This window comes from Leptodactylus fuscus, chromosome 6, assembly GCF_031893055.1.
Source record: "Leptodactylus fuscus isolate aLepFus1 chromosome 6, aLepFus1.hap2, whole genome shotgun sequence".
Taxonomy (NCBI): domain Eukaryota; kingdom Metazoa; phylum Chordata; class Amphibia; order Anura; family Leptodactylidae; genus Leptodactylus; species Leptodactylus fuscus.
In genome coordinates, this window is record NC_134270.1 from 159,962,771 (window position 1) to 159,984,471 (window position 21,701).

Here is a 21,701-nt window from a genome sequence, read left to right on the forward strand (position 1 = left end):
GGCTTTATAAGAAATCCTTACAGTTCATAGGCTGTCTGGTATTGAAGTTCAGCTGCGTTGCAGTGAATGGGACAGACTGCAATACCACACACAGCCTATGGACAGAGGAGGCGCTGTCTGTCATACTTGTCTAATCCTGGACCACCCCCCGATGTAAATATTGTGGCGACGTCCTACAGCTCAATAGCTTTCTATTCCTAGCTGAAGAGTCTCAGATCTCTGCTTGCTGTCAGAATGAGCACACACTTACATCCACGGGATGAGAACCCCAGGGATCTGTAACGTGCTCCTCCTTATGGACTAAGGAAGTACTACAACTCCCAGGCCCCGGCACAGCGCGCTCTGCATGTCCGAATATTATTATGGAGCCCTGCGCCGGGCAGGAAGCGGTTAAGTGTTATCTGCCGTCTGATTGGTCTTCGGGGCTGTCAGTCACAGAGAGGGGGAGGGGCGGGAAGCAGTTCAGTACCTGAGAGGGAGAGGCGGCCACAAGTCCGGAGCCGGGACCCCGGGAGTGAGGGAGGCGAGACCGGGGGACAGCACGTCAGGACCGGCGAGGTATGTACAGTACAGCCCGTCACCCCAAACTATATACCATAGGACAACCTGTCACCCCCTTATTATAACCGGTCTACAGTACAACCTGTCACCCCCCACATTATAATCCATAGGACAACCTGTTCCCCCATAGTATAACACCTGTCTACAGTACAACCTGTCACCCCCCCCCCCATTATCTACAGGACAACCTGTCACCCCCATAGTATAACACCTGTCTACAGTACAACCTGTAAACCCCCACTATAAACAGTACTTGTTACCCCCACACTATAATTCACAGTACAGCCTGTTGTGCCCCCCCAATATTGTAACCCCCCCTGTCCTCAGTGTCTTACTCCCCCTGCCTACAGTTTATTCCGTCTCCCCAATCCTACATATTCTAGCCTGCCACCCCATGCTACACCCCATAGTAAACCTGTTACATGTATGTTGTACTTGTCACCCCCAGACTGTCTCCTAGTACCCCCTCTAGCTCACCGTCCGCCCTCCGCTGCTTCCTACATCTGGGTTTGGGGTTTATTTGCTTGTCTTGTGCTGTAGGGCTTAGTTTTTGTGATGCCGTCATCCTGTGTCCTGGGAATTGTAGTTTTCTGCCAGTGACTTGGTGGGTGGGACTGTTTATATGTTGGGGTCCGGCTGAGGGGATGTGACTGTTGTAATACTAACTGGTGCCCACCGGGGGTGCTCAGTTCTCATGTCAGCGTTCACTGACCCCGCTTGATATGTTAGTTTCTGTAGAGATGGGAGGTCAGTGAAGGGGTTAAATCTGATGCCCACTGCTGGGCACTTGGTGCTGTCCTCTGCCTGGAGTCTGATGGTCCGAATTTTCCAGGAGCAGAGAAGTTTTCCAGGAAGTCTGACACCTGCTGTGCCCTGAGATCAGTGTGGGGGAGGGGTCGTGTGCCCATGTGAGATCACTGTGTGGTGTCAGTGCCCGCTGACCTTGTGTAAACCCCTCCAAGCTTCTTTCCAGGTATAGCCCCTGCCGTCCTGTATGGACCATTAACTGGGGGTCTAGGAATGGGAGGGGGGTGCCCATGACTCTGGTTAGAGGACATGTTTACATTCCTCCTCCACACTGTGCGGAGCCAGAGACCATGATGAAGAGATCAGTCCTCTGCCCCTGCCATTCCTGGTGGGTGCCTGGGCGTTATCGTATAGACTTTCTGTCAAAGGAAACTTCTCTGTGGTACTTAACTTTCTTTTCCTGGAAAAGCTGGGTGAATAGTGGTGTTTCCATAGCGGCTTCCACTGGGGCTGTCGTCCTGTCTGAATTCCAGGAAATCTGGGTGAATGTCCCTGTAGGTTGTAACGGTGATCCTATTGGTCACTTGGCTTTCCTAGAGAACTGACGTGTGATGGGTAAGAGAACCAATATAGGTAGGTGGGGAACCCTCCAAAAATGGATGTAAGAGAATTATCATGTTGTATATGCAGTTACTCCATCCTATGGATATAAGGTTGTGTTCACACCACCATTATTGGGTCTGTAGCTGTCGCCCATCAAAGCTGATAGTACCGGACACAGATCGAGCCCCTTCTGTCTATCCCCTTCCATTGATTCTAAGGTAGATAACATGGCGGACACCATCTAGACTCGGGTTTACTTTTCTGGTCATTACACTTTTCAGAACTTCGATGATCTGTACATGGGGCTGAATGCAGAGTGACCCCATACAGTGGGGACTCCGCCTGTATCTGTTGTGACGGATAAGAACAACGGACATTAAATATCAATAGCGTTAATCCACTTTTTTTTTTTTTTTTTTGGTCCGGATTGTATATTTGGGGCCCATTGTCACCAGTTAAGAGGAAGCTGCGCTCTAGTTTATGTATGTGGTGAGATGAGCGGTGCCGTCCTGTGGTGAGATCTCACTGACGCCCCAGTAACCCATGTACCCATAAGCAGAGGAGGATGTAACCCCACTATAGACTCAAAGCCATAATCTTGTGACGTGCTGCGAGCGTCTGCCAGTCTGTGTGTATACGTACCAGCGGTGCCGGCAGGAGGCCATGAACTTCCTAAGGAAAATGACTTAATAAGAAAAGTAACAAGCGGCTAATTCCATTATGATGGATCAGAGCTGCTCAGGAGTAAAGCCAATAGCCTGCTGGTAATCCCCCCCCCCCCTGGGCGCCGCTGATCCTTCAGCTCTTGCAGGGTAGGGTACTGTGCTCTCTGCCCGGGGCTTCCCCTTCGTGTTAGTTTTATGAGGGTTTACATATACTGAGCAGCCTTGTGTAGTATATTCTTCAGGTTCTCCATTTTACTTGTCTGTAATTTTTCTTATTTGTAGAACTACAACTCCTGATACTTTCATTTTCTGTGAGGGATTTCCAGTGCTGTGCAATCCTGGATTGGGGTCTGTTCACAAATTTCACTGCGTAAACATACCCTTCTACTCCAGAGCTGCACTCACTATTCTGCTAGTTGATGAAGGAAACTGCAAAGACTGTACAATACGTAAATAGGGATTGCCAGTGTGTGGACTGTGGGCAAGTAGTGACTGTACCAGCAGAATAGTGAGTGCAGCTCTGGAGTATAATACAGGATGTAACTCAGGATCAGTACAGGATAAGTAATGTAATGTATGTACACAGTGACTGTACTAGCAGAATAGTGAGTGCAGCTCTGGAGTATAATACAGGATGTAACTCTGGATCAGTAATGTATATACAGTGACTCCACAATCGGGGTATGATACAGGGTGTAACAGTAGTTTAGTAACGTATGTACGTTGGTTCTGCTGACGCTAAATGTGTATGATGGGGTCAGTATTCAATAATAGGAGCATTTCTGGTAAATCTCCATTTCCTGTGGTGCCTGGATCCAGTTTTCTGTAAATGAGTAGCTGAGATCCTCGTGTTCAGCCCCAGCACTGAGGGGGTTAAGGCCGCCTTCCCTCCCTCATTGTGTGAGTGGCTGCTCAGTCAATAATGGCAGGAAGGAGGGAGGCGCAGAGTCCAAGATAAAAATACAAAATAAGCCACAGGCTTGGGGGCAGAGATGACAGTAGTGGTCGGATGATGAGGCTGGAGAACAGAAGTATGTGCCCCCTAGTTCCCTGGTCATGTGCCCCTGCAGGGGGTATAGATAAGCCTTACATAAGGAGCCTTGGTGTGGGTGGTCCTGTGGGCTGTAGCTGCTGCTCCTCTTGTGTTTTACTTGAGATTTGATCTTGGGAGACGGTGGAGATGCAGGGCTGGGGCAGCAGAAGGGTAGCCTGGGGTGGTGGGTGCTGGGCTTAAGACCCCTTGGGCCCCTTCATGAGCCTGGCAACTTTTACCCTGTTCATGGAAGTTTTGAGAGAGACTGTTTTACACTTCACCTTTCAGATGTCGTCCTACAAAAGAGCAACAAGAGAGGACGAGGAGGATTTGGTGGATTCCATCCAGGAGGGTGAGGTGTATCCCAGTGGAGTTCAGGTACGGGGGAGGTCACACATGGCCTGCAAATGGGGGTGTTTGTATATGTGGGAGACCTTGGGTGAGGGGCTTGTATGTCAACTAAACTGTAAAGTTATGGGAGATTCACAGCAGCTGTAACTCTGATCAGTCAGCGCTGAAGAGCTTGCAATCTAATGGCTGGAGGAGGAGTTAAGTAAGTACAGATGTGTTCGGCTCTATGAAGGGGTGGGGGACACTTTCCTGTAGTTAGGTATAAGGCTTTACAGGAGTTCCCTGCCCCCGCTGCAGCCTTAGGATTATTCCCATCATTAGGCCTTTTGTCTGCTGTGCTCATGTCCACTGGGTCCTGGTGATGGTGGTCCTGTCAGGTGGAGCAAGTTTTAGGGTGTCCATGTATTGTAGGGTTCATACATATCATGTATCTTGCACATTTTACCCTCAGCAGCTGGTCACAGATATATGCAAAGTCCATTCTTCTGTGATCGATAGAGCAGACCAGACTCTTCTCCTTCCAGAGACACGTGTTGGCTCATACAGCTTGCAGAGAGTGTAGACTGTAAGCTCTAGAGACAAGACGGGTGGGGAGCCAGGAGCATGTGGGAACATACAACATGGAGCTGGGTGTGTGGAGATGTTTTACATTCCAGATGTGTCACCCGATCAAAACACAATGGAAACCTGAGCCGCCTCCTGCTCTGCCAGGTAGACTGGGATTAACCCCTCATCCAGAATTAAAGGGCTGGTAAACCTCCATCCACATGGGACAATTAGAGGAGGGGGGCTGGAGTGTAACAGTAGTGGTTGTGGGGTAAGGGAGGATTCTTGGCCTGAAATGGCTGATAACAGGGAGCAAACTGTTACAGCACCAACAGGGTTCATGTCAGACATGGCTGCTATCTGTGAGCACATGGGGAAGCTGAAGGGTCCGACGGGAGAGTTTGCTGACCAGGTCGTGGCTTCCTCTGCTCTCTGGACCCTCGTCTGGTTGGGGAGGGGGCATATCCTCCCTTCGTCTCTTATTTGCAGGACTCAAAGTGCTAGGTCACCCCTCTCTGGGCACCTGCTGCTAGTCTGATACCCCTGCCCTGGAGAAGCGTGGGAGCCTTTGGATATTTTCCTTCCTCTGAGCGGGTTTTTTCTGGATCCTCTCCAGAACATCGTAATCCGTTATCCAAACAAGGTGAAGGTTTCCCACATCTCGTCTTACATGTGTTGGCGCAGGCGGATTGAAGGATCCGTTTTTGTTTTATCTTACATAGGGTCTGTTCAGCCTTTGGTTCTGATCTTAAGAAAGCTGTTGCATAACGGTGCATTAAATCGGGAATCTAGGAAAGCTGAGTGGCACGGACTTTGACTTAATATTGGAGAAAACTTAACACCATGGAGTAGATTTCTTAATCGCTCTCTGCTTGTTTTCTGATGTAGGGGGATGTTATTGTGGTGCTTATTTGGAGCACGGAGCTTTCTTGTGCTAAACATGTGCCACAAACTGTTGCGTGTGTTTCGCCACATTGTGTACACGTGGGAGGCGACATCTCTGCCTGACGTATTCGCTGTAACTGAAGCTGGTTTTTGTTAGTGAGTTATAATGTGAATGTATACCAGCTTGCTAGGATGTCCGGCGAGGCCAGAACCTGTTATATCTCGTGGCCTTTAGTGTATGATGCACCAGTCTTAATAAATCTGCCCCAGTGTGAATCTTATAATTTTCTGTCAGCTTTGTCACCCAACTTTTCCTGAAACAGATGAAACTAAAATTGACTATTATAACCTTGAGTGTTCCCATGGATTTGGCAGTGAGGGGGTTAAAGGGCTGCTATGCTTGGAATGTGCCCTGTCCGGTGACGTTGGCTCTTTGGTTTCCGCAGATTGTGATGTTTGGGACATTCCTAACTCTTCTCATGACGTCAGCCTGTAAACACACGGCCATGTCCGGGCACTGTTCTCTGCACCGCCGCTCATCTTGTTTCCGTACTAACCTGCAGGACGCTTTCATCCACAGGTGAGCCTACGAGGAGGACGAAACCGCAGCAGCTGCTGGACCGATAGGACGCACATAGAGAAGCGGCTGCTGGTGCTGGTGCTCATCCTCACAGTCGGGCTATTGGCCTGTGTTCTCTCCCTGGTGATCCAGTACCGCAGGAGTGAGTAAAACACGTTAGTGGGCTGCAATAGCAACCAATAATGGAACCATCCTATAGACCCCTCCATTGTAGAAGAAAACCCTCTGCAAGTACCAGAGACTCAATTCCTCATTTACAGGATCTGCTTATTGTCAGTGAATGGAAACTCTTGTTTGCATACAGAGGCTGAACGACTACGTATCATAGCTGAGGTCTCGCTCCAATGTAGTAGTGCAGTCTAGAATAATAGATTTGTTCTAGAGTACTCGACTCACTAAAGACTGTCTGCACGGATACTTCTCACAGCTGACTGTGACAATGTCGGCATATGGGTTCAGTCTCTGCTTGCTGTCAGTGAATGATAATAATCTGCTTTATATCCAGACATCTTGGGATTAAAATGTCTATTAAAAAGTTGCACAACTGTTACTGATATAGAATAAAGCGTCACTGACAGAGGACAGGAGACCGGCCTTTAAAAGGAAGTCCCAGAATTCCTAGGTTGCTCCTCAGGTCGGGCCCTTTCTCATTGCTAACTGGGGTGCTGTGGCCCCTCTTATGTGCTCGCTCCCACCCCCGCTGGACTAGGCCTCTGTACAGAAGGGGTTATGGTGCAGTGACGGACAGCGCTCAACTGTCATCTGAAGGTGAATTGGGATGACTGACCAATGGCGCTGTGTGATGGCTGCCATCAAGGTACTGAGTCCTTTCCCCACACTACAGAACTGTGACTCTCAACTCCATTGACTCCCCCTCTTCTTCCATAAACTTATGTTCTGGCACTGGATATGGGAGTGGAGGTCCTAGGCCCTATAAAAGCGTGACAGGTGAGTTAAAGCAGCTTCTTGACCTTTCCTCCCTCCTGTGTCTGTAGATAATGGCGTCTGTCTGTCAGAGCCCTGCATCTCTGTGACCAGCTCCATCTTGCGTTTCCTGGACCGCACTGTCGACCCCTGTGAAGATTTCTACAGCTATGCTTGCGGGGGATGGATCAAGGCCAACCCTGTCCCTGATGGACACTCGCGCTGGGGGACCTTCAATGAACTATGGGAGCACAATCAGGCCATCATGAAGCATCTCCTGGGTGAGTAGAGGCAGTGTTAGGGGGATTGATGGAACCGCTGTGAACTCCTTGTTTTGTTCTATTAAATTGTTGCATAAGCAGTCAGGCTGTGGTACCTTCCAACCATAGTGGGGGTCTCCCAGCTTTCCCAGATCCCTCTACTCTTGGCATGTCATTTTTAAACCTCTGCAAGCTTGGCCAACCCTCATGTTCCTTGACCCCTGCACAAAGTGAATTCCCATCTTCCTACCCCCATTACTTCCTTACTATGGGATGTCATGCTCCTGCTTTCAGGGGTTTGTGCCAGTTTTCTCCTTGGTGCAGATGACATGACGTCTGTATAATTATCCCCCTCCTCTTCCCCAGTCATGGTCTTTAGGTCTTGCATGGGTTTTCAGCTAAGTTCCTGCAGTACTCTTTGGTGTCGTTGTGCTGCTCTGGCGTCCATAGAGGGAGGGTCACTATTTTGTAGTGCAGGCCCCCACCCTCCTCCTGGTGGACAGAGTAGTGGGATCTGGGGCACGATCTGACGTCTAATTCTAGGACTTGCTGGTCTTGCCAGAACGTCTCCACATTGCTACAGCCTCCGGGACCTTGTGACGCTACAGATTATGTAACTCCCTGGTGCACACCAGATGAGAGGCCAAAATCTTATTAACCTATTGTGGGGAGGAGGACAATGACAGTCACATTGTACTGCACAATTACTGTTATACGCCAGAGCTCCCTGCTTGTTGGGGTAAGGTTCGTCACTTCTCCAGGCTGTGCAGTTTATTTAGAGAAGTTCTGCAGTTTCTTGTCTCGGTTCCTCACCCTTTTCATGATCTCTGCTTGCTGTTGACCTCTACCCAAAGCAGAGCTGCTGAATGTGCATTTAGGAGAAAACCATCTTTCCATGATTTTAGTAAAATAAGCCAATGGACAATGTTTGGCCCTCCGCCCTGTAGTAGGGCAATAGTGGTGATCTCTGTAGTCTTGGGATCTTAGATGTTAAACCTTTACCTAGGAGAAACTGAGAAGCCGAGGTTCTTATCTTCACAACACAGACTGGGCTGTGACCTTCAGAGCGGATTCCTGGCCCCCTTCCCCCACTCCAGGCCCCATTCTGGGTAAACATGAACCTCTCACATTATCAGCTGTGTTGTTGGTGAATGGCCACCCCATATCCAGGGCACTAGTCGCCCCTTGTCCAGGACTCTTGTCAGGCTGCATCTTCACACCCTGTCCTTCACTTTAGTGTGTGGGTTTTTTTTCTTCTCTCCCTCTTATCTCTGTGTCCTGGGAGACAGTCAACTTGATAGGGTGCTCATGTAATAAAATCAACATGCAACATGGGGGCAGGGCAGTGTGACCTGTGTGGAGGGGAAGGGGGATGTAATTAAAGGGACCGCTCTCCAAAAATCAGTAATCTGTTTTATGTAGGAGTTCTCTTGATTTATGTGAACTATAATAATGAATGTATTATAGTTATACAGTCATCTGCTCACATGTCATTGTCAGTCAGGACTGAAGGAAATCCTATGCCCCTATTCTCCACCTATCTATGCAGTATACCCTTCAGAAGTTTGGGAAAGCAGAGTAACAGCTCCTGTAAAGGCCTCGCAACTTCTAACTAAAATGGCGACACTGGAGGATTATTGGTGTATTTTCTGCACAGATGCCTGGAGATTAGTGGTGTCCTAATGGCGGGTGCCAAGTAAGCCTCGTAAATGTAAATCTGGTTGTCACATTTGCCCTTCAAGGGGTGTTTTCTATGTGCTGCTAAAACATGGGCCGGCAGTGTACATAGATGTGAGCATTTCCCCCAGAGGCCTCATGGCTCATCTGGTTTTGGTTCTTTGATGGGTCAGGAATGAGCGGAACGTGTGGGACTCGGCTCATGTGGTGTTGATGTTTGGGGGGTGTGGAGGTGGGCGTCAAAGCTGCAAAACTATTATTAAAGCTGCTGACTGTAATGGGAGCCAGATGGATACGCTGGGGCCATGCTTCATTGACACCGGGTCCCTTGAAATGAAATGTTGAGCCCTGTGGTGATTCTCACGGAGGATGGTGCAGTCTGACACCATGTTCATTACTCTGCCAGTAACCAGGTCAAGGAAGTATTCCCTCATTCTGGAGGCTGAAGGTTCCCATAACCAGCACTACTACTTTACATTTACTTCTCCTTTAAATGTCTTTATCCTTCTTCATGCCCATTAAGGGCGTCAAATACTGTACATAGAAGCAGTCAAGTGACTACTGCAGTGCCATGGAAGTTGTACTGTGCAGTCTCACAGAAGCTGCAGGGCCTGAACCAGACTCCAGGGGATGCTGAGTATAACTGACCCGTATCTTGCTTCTGTGTATCTCCTGACTTTAGAGAACACGACCATGAACTTCAGCAGCCTGGCTGAGCACAAGGCACAGCGGTATTACCAGGCCTGTCTGAATGAGTCCAAGATTGAGGAGCTGGGAGCCAAACCTCTGCAGGAGCTGATAGAGAAGGTAGGTCTGTCCGGGGGCGGATGGTTGGCTGCTGTGTAGGGATCACACTTTCATCCAATCTCCTCTTTGCAGCTTGGTGGCTGGAATATCACCGGGCCCTGGGATAGGGATAACTTCCAGGAGACTCTGCAGGCTGTCACCGCGTATTACCGCATCTCCCCGTTCTTCTCCGTGTTTGTCAGTGCAGACTCCAAAAACTCCAACAGTAACATCATCCAGGTGAGGAGCGAAGCGGCAGCCACATGGCCTACAGACATATCACATCCAATGTTCAGAAGCCGTGTAAATCCTCTTTCTGACCTAGCGTTGTCACGCCATATACTCTAGTAGTAACCAGAGCTTCAGTCCGTTCTTACTCCAGCCACATCCAGAGCTGTAGTCACTTTTTTTTTTTTTTTTTTTTTTTTAATGTTTAAAATGAACCAGTATTGTTATATATAGACCCAGTAATCCAGGTGAGTCTGTAGTGCTCTAGTGTAAAGTAACAGACCTGTTTTCAGGGCGGGTCCCTTAACTGGTCCGACACAAGTAGAATTGTGCTACAGCTGTGGATGTGACTGGAGTACAAGACTCATAACTAAGATGCAGTACAGGAGAAGCAAAGTGGAGGATTTACAATTGGGAAGTGGAAGCTTATCCTGTAATAGGTTCAGGATTGGTGCTGATAGATATGGGGAGGGGGTGACCCCACCCTGTATTCATGGAGCTTTCTTTGTGTCACCTTCAGATAGACCAGTCTGGCCTGGGGCTGCCATCGAGGGAATATTACCTGAATAAAACCGCCAATGAGAAGGTGAGCACTGGCCATTTGTACGGTTGTCCCACCTCTCTTCCATATGGAGAATTAATTTATTTTTATTTTTTTGTCCACCATTCAGGTTCTTACTGGGTATCTTAACTTCATGGTGCAGCTGGGAGTTCTCCTGGGGGGAGAGGAGAACACAACACGGGCCCAGATGGAAGAGATCCTGGATTTTGAAACCTCCCTGGCAAATATCACCATCCCCCAAGAGAAGAGGCGAGACGAGGAGCTCATTTACCACAAGATCACTGCCGGTGCTCTGAAGGTATGTGCTAGATCCATCAGGGTGAAGATAAGATCACGTTAAAGGGGAACTCCTTAACCCGTTTATGCCTAGAGTTCCATTATTGGAACTCATAAATATATAACCTCTGGCATAAATGGGGTAAGAGGTAGTCCAAGAAAAGACTGAAGAGTGCAGACTTCCTCTAAGGAAAGTCTGAACATGTAGGTTGTTCCCAGATTGATGCTGTGGCTCATGGTGTTGTTTCCAGAGCTGCAGAATCGTCAGGGGCCATTCACACGGAGCTAAATGGCACGGATACCGTGCGTATTATGGCGCTTTCCCACGGTATCTGTGCCATTTTGCTCTGTGTGAATGGCCCCTCACTCTGAGGTGGTCAAAAGCCAAGTAAAGGCCCCCATGGTGGGGGGAGGGTGGGAGTAGTTTTGGTCATTCACTACTTCTCTTGCTGTGGTGTGACCTGTGCCTGGAGGTTGCTGCACAGCCTTGTATGGCGGTGATGCTGTCTGTGGATGGCTGTGCTGATCTCCCAGCACAGGACTATACGGCAGGGAATGGAGCTGTCAATCACCCTACAAAGCTCCGCCCACATCCAGCTGCTCAAGCTGTAAACATTAATACATTTTATTTATATAGCGCCAACATATTCCGCAGCGCTGTACAATTTGTAGGGTTAAAATACAGACAGATACATTACAAAGAGAATCATTTCACACAATGGGACTGAGGGCCCTGCTCGCAAGAGCTTACAATCTATGAGGTAGAGGGGGTGACACAGGAGGTAGCAGGGGCGGCATTACTTATACAGGGGTCAGACACTTCTGTAATAGAGGTGACTGTCATTACACAAACATAAAACTTTATGAGCCGTCACCAGTCGTGTCCTGTAACATGTGGATGGAGCTTGGACCTATAAAGTTATCCTGAGATGACATCATATCATGTGGGAGCAGGGACAGAGGACGGTTAAGGGTTTACGTTAGACATTGTGATAGGCTTGTCTGAAAAGATGCGTCTTTAGTTTGCGTTTGAAACTGTAGAAATTGGGAGTTAATCTGATTGTCCGGGGTAGAGCATTCCAGAGAAGTGGTGCAACTCGGGAGAAGTCTTGTATACGAGCGTGGGAGGTTCTGATAATAGAGGATGTAAGTGTTAGGTCATTGAGTGAATGGAGAGCACGGGTTGGGCGGTAGACAGATGAGGGAGGAAATGTATGGAGGTGCGGCATTATGGAGAGCCTTGTGGATGAGGGTGATAACTTTATATTTTATTCTATATTGAATAGGCAGCCAATGTAGTGACTGGCACAGACCGGAGGCATCGCTGTAGCGTCTCGCCTGATAGATGAGCCTGGCCGCTGCATTCAGAATAGATTGTAGAGGAGAGAGTTTAGTGAGGGGAAGACCGATTAGTAAGGAGTTACAGTAGTCAAGGCGAGAATGAATCAGAGAGACAATAAGTGTCTTTAGTGTATCTCTGGTAAGGAAAGGACGTATTCTGGAGATGTTTTTGAGCTGGAGGTGACATGAACGTGCGAGTGATTCAACATGAGGGGTGAAGGAAAGGTGTGCGTCAAACATGACCCCGAGGCAGCGGGCCTGCTGCCTAGGAGTTATAGTAAGGCCTGAGACTGCAATGGATATATCAGGGACAGATCTATTAGATGGTGGAAACAGTAGTAGTTCAATCTTGGAGAGAGTTAGTTTCAGATAGAGAGAGGACATGATATTTGAGACAGCAGAGAGACAGTCACTGGTGTTCTGTATGAGTGCAGGGGTGATGTCACGGGAAGATGTGTATAATTGGGCGTCATCAGCATAAAGATGGTACCTGAAGCCAAATCTGGCAATGGTTTGTCCAATGGGGGCTGTGTAGAGAGAAAAGAGCAGGGGGCCTAGGACTGAGCCCTGAGGAACCCCAACAGCAAGGGAAAGAGGGGAGGAAACAGAGCCCGCAAATGATACACTGAAGGTGCGATCTGAGAGATAAGAGGAGAACCAGGAGAGCACAGTGTCATTGAGGCCGACTGAGCGGAGCATAGTGAGGAGGAGATGATGGTCAAAAGCTGCAGAGAGGTCCAGAAGAATAAGAAGAGAGAAATCGCCATTGGATTTAGCCATCAGGAGATTATTGGAGACTTTTGTGAGAGCCGTTTCAGTAGAGTGCAGAGCGCGAAAGCCAGATTGTAAGGGGTCATTAGAAACATTAGAAAGTCCTTACTGTTATTACTTCAACTGAGATTTTTTGTTTTCCTCCCTGGACCTCCAACCCTTGTTTTGTTCCCCCTGCACCTTTTTCTTATACCAGTTGTGTATTTCATGGTGGTCTCCCTTGTCATCTGCAGGATCTGGTGCCAGTGGTTGATTGGATCGCCTTTCTCCGAACGGTTTTCCATCCTGTCGAAATCAATGAGACCGAACCTGTGGTGGTTTATGCAAAGGAATATCTGCAGGATGTGTCCCACCTCATCAACCGAACTGAGAAGAGGTAGAGGGGCTGTCTGCTGTGGGGGGAGGGGGGTGTCACGATCAGAGCCCCTAGGACGCAGGGAGAACTGACAAACAGTATGGCCACCATTGCTTTTCCACAGTTTTTACCCAGGTTGTTCAGTCACTTGAAGAGCACATTTTTCTATTTATCATTGGAGGCAAAGCTCGGTCATTTAGACGTTGCAAAAGCTGGGTGACAACCACTTCTCATAAGGCTGCGCAACCTTAAGGAAGGATGGATAGATGCCTCCATCCTTACCTTGACCTATGGCAGCCCTTGGCATGTTGCCCTGACAGTTTAGAAGGCAGTGACTCTCAGTATTGATGGAGGTGTCATTGCTTTTGTGGCTCTCGGACAAGCAGTGAGCTAAACTCATCTTTTACAGCTCTGATCTCTGCTCTCTTTGCTCATTGGACTCTGGAGCAGAGAAGTGGAGAACAATGAATCCTCCATGAGCACAAACGTCTGCTTTTGATAGGATAATTGTTCAGCAGTGGAGCATTGGTGACAATTAGAGATGAGCGAGTAGTATTCGATCGAACACCTCCCCTGCATAGTTATTGGGGTACTCAGTCAAATACCGCGCAGGAAAAACTATTTACCCCCAACTTCCTTTTTTTTTTTTTTTTTTTTTTTTTATTTATTTTTTTTTTACACCCTCCATTAACTCTGCAGGCGGAGGTATTTGATAGAATACTACTCGCTCGTCTCTAGTGACAATCCCTGTGGGAGGTAGGACTGCGGCTTCGTGGATTGTCACTTTTTCAGCATCCTGAATGCCAGATCTGTGTAATGATAAATCCTATAACCAAGTAGACTGTTCTGGAAAGCTGGGTGCTGCCTGGGAGTTGTAATGGCAGCCATATTGCGGGGAGGGGGGATGTATTTGGGGTACACCACCTTCAGCCAGTCTAAAATTCCATTTTACTTGCAGGATCTTAAATAATTACATGATGTGGAACTTGGTGAGGAAGACGAGCTTGTTATTAGATCAGCGCTTCCAAGACGCCGAGGAAAAGTTCATTGAAGTTATGTACGGAACGAAAAAGGTGAGGACAAGAACCTAATGTGGGGGAGGTGGTTCTGTAACACGTGTGAGGGGACTACCAGCCTGCAAAATGTGCAGAACTGTGGCTTCAACTTAGAACTGATGTAAAAGGGGTCTTCTGGCCCCAAATTATCTCTGGGGGTCTGTCACCTGGACACCACATAAGATCTGTTCTAGCATCATCTGACCAGGAGGTGCTATGAATGGGTGGCAAGTGTAGCGTTTTGTAGGTAATAAGAGCGGCGCTGCCACCACCAACCACCCACTAAACGTTTCCAGAACAGAGGCTGCAAGAGCAGCTGAACTGTGCAGGGTCCTGTCCTCTGGGTAGGTCATCAGTATGAAAGAGAAGTCTGTGGCCCGACAACTCCACATATAACACTTTGTATATCCCACTTGCATTTCCATGAGCTACAGCAGGGGTAGGGAACGTACGGCTCTCCAGCTGTTGCAAAACTACAGCTCCCAGCATGCATACTTGCTCTGCTGTTCTTGGAATTCCCATGGAAGTGAATGGAGCATGCTGGGAGTTGTAGTTTCACAGCAGCTGGAGAGCAGAAGGTTCCCTACCCCTGAGCTACAGTCTTAATTCTGCTGGTTTCTTGTTGACCGGTTGCAAAAAAACAAATTGCTTGATGTGACTTGTTACTGTGCTGTTCTGCATCTCCCAGAAAGCCGTACACACTATTATCGGATCGGTTGACTGATTTGAGGTGACTGATACAATGTTAGGCCTCATGCATGTGACTGAGGCTCTTCTGAGGGGATTCTGACACTCCATTCTGATAACAGGATAACAGAACAGAATAGACAGGATGACAACAGAATAGAATCTTCCATTGAAAATGTGGGGAAACTGATGGCAGTCGGGTGACATTGTATTGCCTTCCATTTAAAAAAAAAAAAAATATCCTCCTTCCTTGGCCTGCATGCTTGGTTGTGTAAATCAGGCCTGTCTTGAACTTTGCTAAAACAGCAGATTTGTGAATGCAGCTGTGGCTGTAACCAGAGTAGAAGATCTAGTGAAACGTGTTCTGGTTCCATGTATAACACTGTGCTTCAGAGAGGGCAGCACTTATCTGCTGCAGGAAATGGCACCGTCCACCCTCATGTTGTACAGGGACAGGAAGGGGACGTCAGCCCAGGTCCCTGTGAACGGGTCACTGCTCAGGATCACTAGATGTGTTCTTTGGGTGGATCTGTTTCCTGAATGTCAAAATCTGACGCTGATCTGAGGCTCCTCCCTAGTGATGTCTGCCAGAGCAGGCTTATATGTGGAGCACAGAACAGGGGACCAGACTCTCTGCATGGTGGGAACACCGACTGAGTGCTCTGCACCAGGTGACTTGTGAACCTGAGTGCGTATAGCCTGCAATATATCATACTTTATAGCTTGGTATTTTATAAGGCTTCCTTATCTGCTCCCTCAGTGTTAATAAGTTACTATGTAAGGGGCTGGGCCCCATGAGACTTGGCTGACCCATTGTACATACTTGTGCTTATATAAATCAGACCGTTCCCTCCCATATAACTGTCGTACATCTTGGAGCTGTCACTTAGTAACTTGCTGTTTCAGTCAGTGCCACCTGCTGGCTGTTTCCAGTACTTCAGGTGTACTGCTCATCTAGGCCTAGAACATTCAGCCACTGGTACAGCTTGTTCACATCTACACACTTCATGTCAGCACCTCTCCTTATAGCACCGTGACTCACTGAGCTGCTTTCTTTTGTATCGTAGACCTGTACCCCACGCTGGAAGTTCTGCATTGCTGACACAGATAACAACCTTGGCTTCGCTCTGGGAGCCATGTTCGTGAAATCCACATTTGCCAACAGCAGCAAAATCAGGGTATGTGGGGGGAAGGGTGAGGTCATAGTCATTGAAACTACTGCCATACTGGTAACTGGATGATCCTCTATCCCTAACCTCAGAGGTTTGTCTACAGAATGTTGTGTGACCAGTTATGATGGATTGTAATGTAACGTGATATACAGCTATGGTCATACAATGAGCTGCCCCTGTGGAAGCCATGACTGTAGTAATGTGACCGCTTTGCTGCAGGCTGTGCAGATGATAAAGGGGATAAAGAACGCTTTTGAGGAAAGTCTGGAGACTCTGAGCTGGATGGATGAAGAGACCCGTAAAGCAGCCAAAGAGAAGGTAAGGAGATGATCTCTTGGTCCCTGTTATCAGCCAGTTTTAGGTTGGGAAGAAACTGAAGGAAAATAACACCCCTATAGATAACACTAACCCATTACTGCATCTGTAACACCCCTATAGATAACACTAACCCATTACTGCATCCGTAACACCCCTATAGATAACACTAACCCATTACTGCATCCATAACACCCCTATAGATAACACTAACCCATTACTGCATCCATAACACCCCTATAGAGCACACTAACCCATTACTGCATCCATAACACCCCTATAGAGCACACTAACCCATTACTGCGTCCATAACACCTATAGAGAACACTAACCCATTATTGCATCTGTAACACCCCTATAGAGAACACTAACCCATTACTGCATCCATAACACCCCTATAGAGCACACTAACCCATTACTGCATCCATATCTGACAATAAATGATGTTGTAGATAATACGCCTCTGCACAGAGCGTGACTAGGAGACTCTCCCATAGATCTGCTCGGGTTTATATAGACATGACTCTGCTGATGAGCAGATCACTAAATGCTGTTAACAGAGGAGAAGCTTTGGCAAGATGGCCGCTCCCATCTACAATCGGAAAATTAAAACACTGATCTATTATCTGGGTTAGAGGCATCTTTTACAGCCAAAGTGGAGAAACCCTGATCTTACACTGCACACTTTCCGCCCTCTACCATGTCTGCAGTACTTATGTCCTCTGATTCTTGCTTCCCCAGGCTGAAGCCATCTATGACATGATCGGATACCCCAATTTCATCATGGACCCCAAGGAGTTGGACAAAGTGTTTAATGATGTGAGTTCAGCATTTTGGCCAGAGCTTGTTACTTATACCCCATCCCCCTCCACACCTCTGGTCAGGATTTAACCCCCTCACTCCTGGATTGTCTTTCAGTATGAAGTAACTTCAGACCTCTACTTTGAGAATGTCATGTTGTTCTGCAACTTCTCGGCAAGAGTGACCGCAGATCAACTGCGCAAACCACCCAACAGAGACCAGTGAGTAATGGTTTAGGGGATAGTGACAATGGGAATGGAAAAATGGCTGGGAAAGGGGGGGGGGGGATGGTATCTGGACATCGGTTCTACCACAATACAGGGGGGGTGGGTGGTATCTGGACATCGGTGCTACCACACTACATCCCACCCCAGGTGTCTGTGGGATGATGGAAGCTGCAACTTTTTTTTTTTTTTTTTTGAACTGCCAAGTGGAGAGATGCAGCATTACACAGCATGAATTCCCTTACCTTGTCTCCTTACAGGTGGAGTATGACGCCTCCTACAGTCAATGCCTATTATTCTCCTACCAAGAACGAGATTGTCTTCCCTGCTGGGATCCTCCAGGCTCCGTTCTACACCAGCTCCTCACCCACGTAAGACGTTCCCATGTATTATGACATTGCCTGAGTGAACGTTACATTAACCTTACAACATGGTTCACTTACTGTAGATGGGACGAAGCCTTCATTATAGATTTGTCTAATGGAAACCTCTTCTTACCACAGAGCATTGAACTTTGGTGGGATTGGCGTTGTGATGGGCCATGAACTGACCCACGCGTTTGATGACCAAGGTGAGTCTCTTTGCTAGCTGTCCATTCCTTGCGTTCTCTGGTTCCCAAGTAACCTCTGTCTTCCTGCTCAGGTCGGGAGTATGACAAAGATGGAAACCTGCGTCCCTGGTGGAAGAACTCCTCTGTGGAGGCCTTCAAGAAGCAGACGGAGTGCATCACCGAGCAGTATAGCAGCTACAAGGTAAATGGTGAAGCTGTGAATGGCAAACACACCCTGGGCGAGAACATTGCTGACAACGGAGGACTCAAGGCTGCCTATAAGGTAAGGCCCGCGCTTTATCCCCTTTTTATTTGTTTTCTCTGGGTAACTGCTGGTGGAAGTCAGTAGCTGAAGTCCAGGGCTCAGGTCATCGAGACACATGTTCAGGAGTCTGTTGCCTTATTTATTTCCAGTAGGGAAAACTCTGAACAGCACCCCCGGTGGTCATAGCTGGATTTTCAGCTAGGTTTGACCTGTAGAATCTAAAATGACCTTTCTTAATCTGTTAGCTGAAGGTTTAAGTGTTAGGTGACGATTTACAATGAGAAGTGGCGGTAAAACACAGTGTTGTACATTACATGATCTTGTGACGCTTATCACGCAGTGTCATTGCCATGAGACAATCAGCTACTTCCAGTGCAGCACATTATGGTAGAACCGAAGTGCCCATTGTGTTCCACCTCCAAGACGATTGTGTGCTCTGTGTCTTATAGGCGTATCAGAACTGGGTGAACAAGAACGGGGAGGAGGAGGTGCTGCCATCCTTGGGACTCACCAATGACCAGCTCTTCTTTGTTGGCTTTGCTCAGGTAAGAGTACAAATTACTGACGTCTTTCCGTACACTGCAGTGTCACCAGCCTCTTGTTAGAAGATGGCTACTGGTCCCTAACCATGATCTGTGAGTCAATTTGTTCTCTCGGCATGCATGTTGACACACTTGTCCATCAACCTTGCCATATTTTGAACTCCTGGATTGCTGAGTTCAGCTCTGAAGATGCGACAGTGATGTGTTGTATACGGTAGTATATACTATAACTCATGGTCTCATTCCAGGTCTGGTGTTCGGTGCGGACTCCTGAGAGCTCACATGAAGGGATCATCACTGACCCGCACAGTCCGTCCCGCTATCGGGTCATTGGCTCAGTGTCTAATTCCAGAGAATTCTCCAAACATTTCCAGTGTCCAGAGGGGTCACCGATGAACCCAGCAAAGAAATGTGAAGTGTGGTGATCTACCGGGAAGAGGGGTGCCCATAACGAAACCACTGACGGGAGATTGGGGGGGTGTACTCACCCAGTACCTGGGGGACTGTTTACAATAATGGCTGACCTGAGAGGTTTCTTAAATCCGTAGTGACACTTTCCACTTTCAGATAATTCCGTGCACTAATCCATAGATGACTATGCACCTTTATTACACATCTCTTCTGCGGTATGAGCTGCACTGATGACTATTGGTACCGCTGCTGAAGTCGCCAACCTTCGGCTTTCCTGCTTTTAAGGTCCTTGTTGCAGACTGTGGGGGAACTCTTGATCGATGGACCCCCCTCGTAATGCCATTTCCTACAATGCACAGCAGCTGAAAGGCGAAATTGTAACGGCACCACTTATCTCAGCATAGCTTAGGACTTTGGGATTTCCACTAGAAGTGACCATGTCATATAGAAAGGGCCTGTGGTCTTAGTGACAGGATGGCGGGAGTTGTGCTGCTGCCATGTTCTGGAGAACAGCGCCATAGCCATAACTGCATCCCTCTGTACATATTCTTTTCCGTTTGTATATATGTGTGTGACTTTTTGTACATATTTATACTGACTGTGGCCCCGGCCGCTTCCACGTTTAGGGTCTGTCACTTTAAATGAGAAGCCGCGGGGTGAGACTGTGCCGCCTGGCGGTCCACAATTACTACGTGCCTGTCTCTGACCCTTGGAGTCACTCAATACACAACTGAATAGTTCAGAAGTCGCTTTGTGCGGCCTGAGTTGCTGCTTCAGGTCCATGACTCTCCCCACGACTCGGACTCCTCCTGTAATTTGCCTTTTTTTTACATCTGTTTATTGCATTTTGTATAGAAATCAGGAATCTTGTATTTCACCCGGTGCCTAATAAATATTCTGCTTTGTAGATCTGTTCAGGCACTTTGCTTTCTTGTGCTGCCATCTTGAAACCACCACACACATTCTTGGGTTGATCGTAAGATTCTGCTCCCAGAATAATGGAGTCCGAGAAACTCAATTGTTGAAGACTTGGGCAGCCAGTCTGTAGCAACCTGGTGAATGCTGTGGGCGATACAATATAACAAACCCTCAGCTGTTAGTGGTTGAGTTTTCAGCAACCGAGACTTTGAACCTAATGTTGAAGCTGTTGGGTAAAACAGAGGATTATGCCTAGTTCATGGATCAAGACAAGGAAATAAACTGCAGTCTATAGAAGTGATGTCGCTAATAAGATGGTCAAACAGCGAAGTCTTCTTGCTCGGTGCCCTCCGATTATTTCTATAGCAGGTTCTGTTCTGATCAGGATAGGACCTGCTTTAGAAACATCAGAACCCCTTGGGACGCTGCTGAGACTGTAGACCAGGGGTCCTCAAATTTTTCAAACAGGGGGCCAGTTCACTGTCCCTTAAACCACTGGAGGGCCGAAAAATATAGTTAAAAAAACCCGTAAAATATGATCCACTGAAGCACTCCCACCCCCCCCCACCACACACAGTATTATCTGCTCCTCGTACACCTCCACACCCCACTGTATTATACACTCCTCAGTACGCCCCCCACTGAATCATATGCTCCTCAGTACGCCCCACTGTATTATACGCTCCTCAGTACGCCCCCCACTGATTATACGTTCCTCAGTACGCCCCCACCCCACTGTATTATACGCTCCTCAGTACCCCACACACTGTATTATATACTCCTCAGTACCCCCTCACTGTAAAAATACTCCTCAGTACCCCCTCACTGTATTATACACTCTCAAATGGATTCTACCACTAAAACAACTTTTTTTTTTTTTTTTTTTATCTATTTACCACGTCAGAGTAGCTTTAAAGGCTGTTCGTCTCCTACCTTGCTCAGTTGCCTCCGGCCTGCCGTTCTGTAGAAATACTGTTTGGTTTAGTTTTTTTTTTACTGGTATGCAAATGAGTATCTTGCAGCAATGGGGGCGGGCCCCAGCGCTCAAATGGCAATGGGAGCGTCCCCATTGCTGCCAGAGAACTCTCTCCAGTGACGCCTCCATCTTCAGCTGCATCCCCCCCTTCTCTCATCGTCTTCTGTCTGGATCAACGCCGGCGCAGTCGGCTCTACTTGACTCACTGGCAGAGCTCTGCCTTAAAATAAATAAATAAATCAATCTTGACACCCATAACATCTTTTTATATTTCCATGTACAGGGAGGTATTTACTAGTTCTACAATTTTGGGAATGTGTGGTTTAAATCTAGAAAAAGGCGTCTATTTCACTTTTATTTTTGAAACTTTATTTTACTAGTACAACTGCATAGCGGTCTATGGGAGATTATCTATCTACAGAGCAGTTGAGGCCTCAGTAGCTGGATTACTGTGCCTAATAACTAATAATGGCCTAATAGCTTCATTAGGCTCCCGGCTGCCACAGGAACAGAACAGCTACTGCATTTCTCCTTGGTGGGAGACATCCTGCACCATTAAAGGTACAGGGCTAACCGAGGCTGTGAGCAAGCAATGTCTGTGATCAGACTGCACTTTGATAGTGGGCATTTGCTC

The 21,701-nt window shown here is 47.7% G+C and overlaps 1 protein-coding gene across 4 annotated transcripts; it reads left to right on the forward strand.

Moving 5' to 3' along the window:
* The first annotated feature begins 485 nt into the window (after positions 1–485).
* ECE1 (endothelin converting enzyme 1) lies at positions 486–20,109 on the forward strand. 4 transcript variants are annotated; one of them, XM_075277803.1, is made up of 19 exons: positions 486–558; positions 3,898–3,987; positions 5,972–6,113; positions 6,967–7,176; positions 9,515–9,639; positions 9,712–9,858; positions 10,367–10,432; positions 10,518–10,706; positions 13,030–13,172; positions 14,110–14,224; positions 15,961–16,071; positions 16,285–16,383; positions 17,122–17,199; positions 17,299–17,402; positions 17,666–17,776; positions 17,909–17,976; positions 18,048–18,238; positions 18,670–18,765; positions 19,011–20,109. In XM_075277803.1, the coding sequence occupies exons 2-19, from the start codon at positions 3,898–3,900 to the stop codon at positions 19,185–19,187; spliced, it is 2,262 nt and encodes a 753-aa protein (XP_075133904.1). In that variant the 5' UTR covers positions 486–558; the 3' UTR covers positions 19,188–20,109. The 4 variants fall into 4 exon arrangements, with proteins under 4 accessions (XP_075133904.1, XP_075133902.1, XP_075133901.1 ...); XM_075277801.1 differs by lacking the exon at positions 486–558 and adding an exon at positions 1,844–1,862; XM_075277800.1 differs by lacking the exon at positions 486–558 and adding an exon at positions 3,537–3,607.
* Positions 20,110–21,701: the final 1,592 nt, after the last annotated feature.